Source organism: Larus michahellis, chromosome Z, assembly GCF_964199755.1.
Source record: "Larus michahellis chromosome Z, bLarMic1.1, whole genome shotgun sequence".
In the NCBI taxonomy this organism is placed as follows: domain Eukaryota; kingdom Metazoa; phylum Chordata; class Aves; order Charadriiformes; family Laridae; genus Larus; species Larus michahellis.
The window spans coordinates 79,692,340-79,701,196 of record NC_133930.1 but is presented as its reverse complement, the minus strand read 5'-3'; the positions used below and the strand labels follow the sequence as shown (position 1 = coordinate 79,701,196).

The 8,857-nt window shown below is 42.0% G+C and overlaps 1 protein-coding gene across 3 annotated transcripts in view; it reads right to left on the bottom strand.

Moving 5' to 3' along the window:
- Window positions 1–533: 533 nt before the first annotated feature.
- The window catches only part of ATG10 (autophagy related 10), an 83,261-nt gene continuing 74,937 nt past the window's right edge, over window positions 534–8,857 (bottom strand). For 2 of the 3 annotated variants that reach the window (XM_074570278.1, XM_074570279.1), the window contains exons 6-8: window positions 3,869–3,966; window positions 3,477–3,596; window positions 534–3,064 (exon numbers count right to left, since the gene is read on the bottom strand). In XM_074570278.1, the coding sequence (XP_074426379.1) occupies window positions 3,052–3,064; window positions 3,477–3,596; window positions 3,869–3,966 (231 nt within the window). In that variant the 3' untranslated portion in view covers window positions 534–3,051. The remainder of the gene's footprint in view (window positions 3,065–3,476; window positions 3,597–3,868; window positions 3,967–8,857) is intronic. The other variant, XM_074570280.1, reaches the window with a different exon arrangement.

Here is an 8,857-nt window from a genome sequence, read left to right as displayed (position 1 = left end):
TTTGTCTAGTGGTATTCTAGACAAATTTTAGGGAAACGTTGGTACTGATGATGACACTGCTCTGTTACTTCACTGTTTATGGTGTTAAACAGTTAAGAATTGTATCAGGGCAGGGAACTGCCAGTTTGCTTATCCATTCCATGCTCCCCATGACCACCATCGTGTCTCAGTAACTGTGGGAACAGGGTCGAGGCCCTGAAGAGGAATTTGGAGGGGCGTTATCAGCAGGAAGGAAGCGAGACAGAGACAGCTTCAGAAACTGCGAACAGCTTGAGTGTCCAGCCCAGTGAATGTACGGTTCTATCTAGGAGGTAGAGTGATTGCTGGGAGAGGACGTCTAAGAGTTAAGAGTGTGGCTGTCAGGACATTGGCAAAGCAGTATCCCGCTGTGTGCAGCCATCCATTAGACAAGTGCCTAGGGTTGTCTCTGACAGCGGAAATCTTCAGTCTAGTACAATGTGCAATGCCCTGTCCAAATAATATTCTATTTTGTCTACAAATGATAAATCAAAGTAATGGGCGTTGAGAATTCCTCCATGTAAAAGAAAACTATTTATTTCTTATTTACATACAAATTCCGCTTTTCTTGTAATTCCTGAAAAAAAAAGAAGAGAATATTAAGGTGCAACGGAAGGCCGATGGAGTGGAGAAAAGTGACTGGGGTATATTCTCACAGTCCTATTTCACACTTGCTTTCTTTTGTCCGTAATTACAACCTGTAAGTTACAGTACCCCATGCACAGTGTCACATGGATGAGATGCTGACATTCGGAGTAGAGCAGTGACACTTCACAGACCCACCATAAGCAGCCTTGCCCACAGTGAAGAAACCCAACTGGCTAAATCCTATTATGAATAATGCTGTTGTACCGCAGTTTCTGCTTCCAAGACAGAAACAGGAAGAGCTGGTCTCCAAGAAATGCTTATGAAACTACGCTTATAAATTTTGCACAGCAGCATTTTAGCAGTTGAATCTTCTCAAAGTCGAACAACTAGTACTGAAAATAATACTCAGAGTTGTTTGGGCTCTTTTCTTCTCCTTTATCAAGGAACAGCTCTTGCCCAGTATATGAGAACACCAAAACCAGCATTTCAGCTACAAGTTATTCCAAAGCCACTCTGTATTCAGGATTGCATTTTATTATTTCTATTGTTTAAAAGTGGAATTTCTTCTGTATAGTCAGCCCTCAGTGCAATACCAGGTAACACCTGTGATGCTTTGGGAAAATGAGCATAACTGATGCTCAGACATGCTGATGCAGCTTTCAGTGCTGGTGGTTCACAGGGAACAACTCCCTCAATCCTTTCCACTTCCCTGATTCTAAGGACAGCAGGAGCTCATTCAGACCTTGATTTAAATAAAGCTACCTGAGGCCAGTTCTAAGTTATACTGAGAATAAAGGTCCCAAGGGCTAGCCAGCACAGTGTGAGTGTGCCAATGTGTTGGATAGAGGCAGGAGAAGCTGAGAGAGGGCTGCTTACCAATGCAGGGCAGCTGAGGAGGGCTGATTGCTTTTTCTCCACTGTTCCTGGGTATCACAAATGAAGATGAACATTTAACAGCTCTTAAAACTGCTGTTGTCTGGTGGACTTTTTTGTTTTTCCTCCTGTGTAAGTCTCCCTTAAATTTGAAAATGGGCTATGGATGCAATTATCAAGCATATGTTAGCAAAAGTGTTAAAAAAGACAATGTAGCTACTGTCACAGTACATGAGCGGAAAGCTGTATTTTATAAGTCTTACATGGAAAAATGGCTTTTCAGGTTGTTATGATCCCGACCAGAATAAGTTATGTGCTTTCATTATTAATTCCAAATGGCTGGCAAAAGAATTCTGCACCAATGGAATTTTAAAGACTCCACTGTATTTCAATCCACCAATAACATATGATGTAAGTTAAAAATATGCAACCAATCAAAATATCCGAAAACCCAGAATCTGAAACCCAATACATTTCACATTTCCAGCTCTGATGTGGCATACATTGGACTCTGGATGCAAGTAACATATTGCTGAACATAGAAAGTAAAATCTGTAATTCCATCTCAACTGCTCAGGACTTGTGGTCTGGTTTATACTGCAAATAAAATGTGATTGGGAAAGAATCCAAGATGACTTGTATGGAAGTTACTTCTAATCTGTTTTTCACTGATTGCACTACTATGCAATTCCTACTTGCCCAAAATTCACCAGCTGTCAGGGGAGGCTTGCACAAAGACTGCAGGACAGGGACCGAACCTGTGAACAACTACTAGTACAATGAGAAATACTAATCGACTACAACAGTAACTCCCACAGGGTACGGTGAAGCTTCCTTTGGAGGCAGTGAAGCACAGAAAAGCCAGATGTTCCCACTCGATAGCATGAGGCACCTTGAACTCTAGAACTACAGATGCAGACCGTAACTACTCTGTCTACAATTCTGATCCTGTCTGTTCCCTGAAGCATGACGTACACAAAATATTCTCAGCAAAGTATTATTCAGTCCTTGGATCAGGCTATTCTGTGTGTGGTGTGGAAGACAAGGATGGTCCGTGCATCAGGCTGTGGTGGAGAAGGTGGTCCCTAGGCGAAGTAGTCTCAGCCCATACACTGATTGCCACAAGCCTAAACCACATCCTGTGAGTATTTTTCTATACATATCCTCACAGATGGTGCAGATTTTCTAGGGACATGTTTTTTAGTAGATAAGTTTAGTAGATCCAAACCCATCATCTCAATTCTGTATCAAGGAACCATAGGCTTGTGCACTTGTGTGCAGTGTTACTAAGGCCATAACCACAGTAGGACAGAGGTAGGAAATGAGTCACTTCAAGGGGTCAATGCAATCACAAGGGAGTTCAGGTCTTGGTGATGCTTGAGAGTTGTTGTCACAACTGCAGCCAACTCTTAGGTCTTCGACTGTAACCAGGCAAGTTCTTGCCAGAGAAAGAGACATGAACAGTCCTCTTTCCACATTGCATTGCTCACCAGTCAGGAAGGATTCCCTTGTCTGATTTCATCCATAGGAAAGTCTGCAATAGCTTTACTACAGCTAACCATCATCTGTCCTTCAGCTCAGAGGTCTGAAGTGGAGACATAAAACAGAAAAAAAGAGAAAAGATTAAATTCAAATCATTGTAGCAGAGGTATGCTAGATCATACCACCAACCACGTGCTGGAGGGACCACCAAAAAATGCCTTCACACACCCGAGAAAGACCCCAGGACATCAGGGGTCACCAGAAGGGACACCCTTCTGACAGTCATGAAGGGTGTCAGCAATGTGCCAAGCACATCTCTCTCAGTGCAAATTTTCATTGCAAAGTAAGTAAGGCAACAAGGCAGCCATGTAAGCTAAATATCGAAAGGTGAGTCCTAAACAGACCGAATGAAGAGCTCCAAGGGATAAGACAATGTTTTTGCCAGTTATCCATCTGATCTTTTAAATTTCGTAGGAGGATGGGCGAGAAAAAAAGGTGCTTTCATTTCCTCTTACCTTTCAACTGAATCAGTGTTTGTATTCTGCTCAGGTCCTAGTTTTGCATAACTCAGGGGCAGATTTAGACCCACAACTGGGCCTACGATACTGAGCCACAATATAATGTAGTTTGTGTGTCTAGAAAAAAAAAAAAAAACAACACAAAACCACCATAAACAACTTATCCCAACCTTTTCTGAATTGCAGACAGACTTGGCAGTCATAAAATAACTTCAGATGGGGCTATTCTTTCACTTTATCAAACATATTTTACCTTTCAGGCCTTAGGTGACAATCCAGAACCTTATTCTATTTGGACCAAGGAAGTTGTTTTAACCATTTCCATTTCCTGGGTGATTTACTTTATCTGCATTGCATAAAGTGTTGCAAGGCACAGTTCTGTTTCTCACCTGTTCTGTTTCCGTGAACCAGCCAGTATAGAAGACATGAATTCATTAGTCCGGCAGGGGTGCAGAACAAAAAATGGCTGCCCAAGTAAGGGGTGCTCCTAAGAGGGAATATCAGTTGTTTTATTATGCAAGAAGAAAACAGAAAAGACACCATTTGCATTTGGAAAAGACAAAGCAGGGGCAAATTAATCTTTGACGCAACTTTTCTCATTTCAGAATCTAACCCACATTGCTCTTCTACTGATAGTCACTGACAAAATAATATCTGAGACCATATTTTCTAATCTTCAAAGGGAAATAAGCTCACCAACCAGGCTATGCTACCGTTTTAGTTAAAATGTAATGGTTTCCGAAATTAATTCAATTTACTGTATCAGCATTACCTGAATGCAAGTAGGCAAAGTTACTGTGTAAACAAGTAACTGATCAAATGTAATACATAAAACAAATTCTCTCCATGGAAAAGCTCTTTAAGAACCTTGACTCCCTATCCTTGTGTCTTCTCAAACTGGTGCTGGGAAGTAAACACAGTTTAATTTGGAGCCTGTGAGGAGGAGCAAGAAGGAAGAATGAAGAGCCCTCAAGGTGGCTTTAACTTCCACTAGGTGGCATATCCTCATTTTAGGCTATTGTACTGAAAAATGTCCTAAATAGGTTGATCTTCAAGAAGCCCCGTCAAAACTGCCCTGAGGAAAAAAAGAAAATCATTTAGTGACAGTTAAGTTTGCAGTCAGATACACTCCCTAGAGCGTGGTAAGAGTCTGTTCCTCTACACCATCACACCGCACATGGTGCTGCTGAAAACACAATGCAACGCTCCATAAAGCTTTCACTTTCATCTCCAGCCGACACTCGAACAAAATACGAATACATGTTCTGACTTAATCAAGCTTGCACTCAATGCAGAGCCATAACAGTGATCTCATCAGCTCTTACATGAGTGATACCAGGAGATCAGCAGATCTGACTGTCTGGCGCACCATGCCCCAGGGAAGTGATTTTCCCTTAACGCTGCTGAGGTCACTGCTACTACTCCTTCACCAAAATAAACAAATCCTACCTCATCCACACACACAGTAAGGGGCACAACTGCAAAGGAGGGAATGGCTAGAAAAGGATTCCAGATAAGATGTCAAATATGAAATGCCACAATAGCCTGTTTGCAGTCAAGCACTTAGATGTCGCTAAGCCCAGGACTCTGCCGGAGCCGAGAAGCACACAATGCTAGGTAGTGAGGTAGGGAGAAGCAGGCATCGACCGCAATGGAGAAAACAGCAGGATCACCACTTCTGCATGGTGTTCCTCGTTCAGCCATGTGAGTCTGGTCCACTGCGCTATGCTACTCACCAGAGCCGTGGCAGAGACTGACTATGAGGATTAACGTGACGGGTGTTTTATCCTGGGTAAAGACCCTTGTCCTTAGATGTGCTTCTTGTGGTGGCTCTGTTTCTCAATAGCAGAGAAGAAGAAATACTAAATTTATGCTCCAACACAGATTTCCGTTGTCCAAGCTGGTACAGTTGTAGCCAGACTCCCCTAGTTCTGTGATGGCATTTTACTTTAGCAGGTAGTAAACTGCTGCACTGAAGACAAGATGCTCACAGAGTAAGTCTTCCTGCTACACAGTAAAAACATCTTCTTCAACCCCTTGCAGGAAACAAAAACCAAATCCTGGCCTGTCATGTTCAGCAAATATGTTCTATACTATTAAATATTAAACAAGGTCTCTTACAGCTGAAGCACACTTGGTTCTTACATTGAAATGTATGCATGAAGATCAGTATCTAAGACAACTTTGAAAAACTTCTAGAAGCTTTAGAACTACAAAAAATAACGTTCAGAAAGCTTTGCTTTTGCACTGCAGTGCAAACAGGTACCTTGCACAAGAATGCTACCATCTGCTGTTGGTAAAAGTGAATTGATGCTTTCTTCCATTGAGAAAAAGTGGTAGTTTGACTTGAAAATCCTTTCTAATTAATCTGCTGGCTTACATCAGTTTAGGTCTCCAAGTAATTCTGGAAAATACATGGATTGTGCCAATGGTATTCCTCAAAGATGGCAAGAAAAGACAATTAATAATATTTACAAAATTATTAAGCAAAGGAAAAAAAAAAGTAAATTAAGCAGCAATTTCAGCAAACTCCCTTACACAAGAAAGAGCGTAAAGAATGAGCACGCACTCCTGAAAAGAACAGAGGAGATACAGGCTTTAAGTGACTTAGCACTCTGAACATGGCATAAACATAATTCCAAAAGCTGAATATTCAGCTTGAAGTCACTCCCAACCATCCTGTCACCTGGAATCTGATTCTATCCTGCACTTCTTGCTTCGGCAAACCACCAATGAGCGATAAATGGAGGCCAGGCTTGGTTTTTTAAAATAGCTTATTAACTTTATATTCTACATCTTTCTTCTTTCAGTCCGTCCTCTTCTTACAACATGACAGAGTGACATGGAAAAAAATCCCGAACTCCAGAAATTAGACGTCCATACGGAAAAGTACTGAGTGCATTGCTACTCAATTTTTCAAAAGGGTAACATCCTTGGTCCCACCATCTTTGGCATCAATCTATGACTTATGAGCACCTTACAGAGGTGAAATCTGTTCAAACTTTGAACTCCCTGCTATCTCTCCTCCATGGGTGGAAAGGCTCTTTCTCCCCCTCAGGATCCAGCAGATGTAAAGGGAGAGGTTTTGCTACAGGACACAGCCATCAGCTTCTGTGTTGATATGAAGGCTCTGAGGACACTTGGTCTTCATTAGTCAATCCTCCTTCCTGGCTTATTCTTTGAATTTTCAAGGGTTGCTTCATACACTTCCTGAAGTAACAGCTGTGCCAGGATGGTGCAAATCTCACTATAATCCACAGAATTTTGAATGGCAACAACGAAATGACCCAGAGGTTTAGTTAAACCCATGCTGCTCCTTGGCCAGACTCTTGGAACGGCATGCATTGTCTGCACACTCAGGAAGAGTTCAGAAAAGCTGTATGTCTGCATATTGAGGAAGAGTTGCTTTAGCTTCCTTTTAGCATGGTATTTTTGAAAACTGAGCACTGTCCCTTATTTGTTCACCTCTAATCCAGGAAACTGAAGTTCATTATTACACAGCGCTGAAAGTCCACAGGCATGATGTCATGCAAAACAGATGTGTCTTGGAATTTTTCAATAAGCTTGCTGCGTGTATCTTTCTTACCCTAAATAAAAGGCATGAAACTGTAAGAATGCCACGCTGTTTATTCAAAACCTGAAAGACAGGAATATGTCACACACTGATAGGAAAAACACAAAAGCAGAAGAGGTTAAAGGAAATCCTGAGCCAAGACCCATTAAGTAGGAGCCTCTAAAAGGGAAAAAGGCTGAGGCAGGGAAGAAGAGCTCTTGAGCATGAGGGAAAACTCTGAGAGCATCGGATCTGATTTAGTCAAATCCTAAATTCCAAATCCTGTACATAATGGCATCCCCATGAGGCTTTAATGTATACTCCAGGTTAAACCACTGACACAGCAGCTCTGAGGAGGAAGTACCGGACAGCTGCCAATAAAAATGCAAGAGTTATCAAAGCCCTGAATGATTTCAGAATTGGTAACAGGCTACAGAGCGTTTTCATTGCCAGGTCACCAGTTCAGATTTGGCCCAGGCTGGCAGTAGCTAGAAATCATTACTGTACAGCAGCTGCATATGCACTTGTCGGGTTTCGCACAGTCAAAGTGCCATTAATTAGTGCCCTTGCTGGTAGTCACTGCAGACGAGTCCAGAACTGAAGATGGTGGTTTACCTCTCATTGCAGGGGCCTGTCCCTGTAGGTCAGCTCTGAAGTCAGGAAAGGCAGGAAAAACGCACCTCTGCTGCTCACGGCATGCCCTGAGAGAGAGGGGCTTTGTGTCTGCAGCACAACGAATCCCACATACTTCTTAAACACCATCAAAAGTGAGAGAATGAATGAAAGTTTGTGCTGCATCAGCTTCATGAGCATATTTACTACCTGCCGCAGTCATCTGGTGGAATGATGATATTCCATGTGCAGTGAAATGTACCCTGAGCAAAATATTACTGCAGCAATACTAGCCTTCAGCTAGCCTGATCCACAAGCCAGTTACATGAAAAATATAAAGTCCTACTGGGATTTCATGCAAAAAAAAACCCAAAAAACCACTTTAAATAGTATAAAAGAGTCTTCCCACTTTCAGTTTACAATTAATCTTTTTCCAATTGGTCATGTATCAATGCATTTTAGAGAGTAATGCGTAAGAGCTTCAAGTCAATTCTCACAATTACTCGCTGGCATTGTACAGCAAGAACCCATTTGTGGGTTGCCCACAACTCTTCTGGACAGTAATGCACTGACATACAGTTTATTTGAAATCAACAGCATTATTTTCTTGTATCTATCTATGATCTTGTATCTATCTATCTATGAGGCTGCTTCATAAGACCGCTCACTGGAGTGCATCATGCCTCTGCATGTCCCTCCGAGTCTGACCCAGCTTTCATGGGAAATAAAATTTTTACAGGTCACAACTAGCTCCATTGAATTTAAAAGCTCAAAATGTTGCTTCATTTATTTTCTGTAGAAGGACCTCTTTGCTAGGTGACTTCAAGAAAGGTTTGTAAGGATGTTCTGCACCCATTTCTGTAGCCGTTACCTCAGCTCCTCCCATACAAAACCATGCAAGAGATGGATGGGTGGAAGATGTGAAATGCTGCATTGGGTAGGCTGAAAATGAATGTGGTTTTGTTTAGGAATGGTACACAAGATTGAATCTGACTGAGCGCGGGCAACTCAGCTGTTTACTATTCATTAGCTGCACAACTATAAACATTGGTGCACAGGATGAGCTGCCTTGGTTGGGAGGTTAAACTGGTGAGCTTAAACCTCTTTCATTGAGGTTTATCTTAGAAAGTATGCCTGAGCCCTCGGCAACAACAACAAAAAAGGAACACCACAGGCTCCCAGAGGAGTGAAAAACATTTCGGTTGAGCATCAG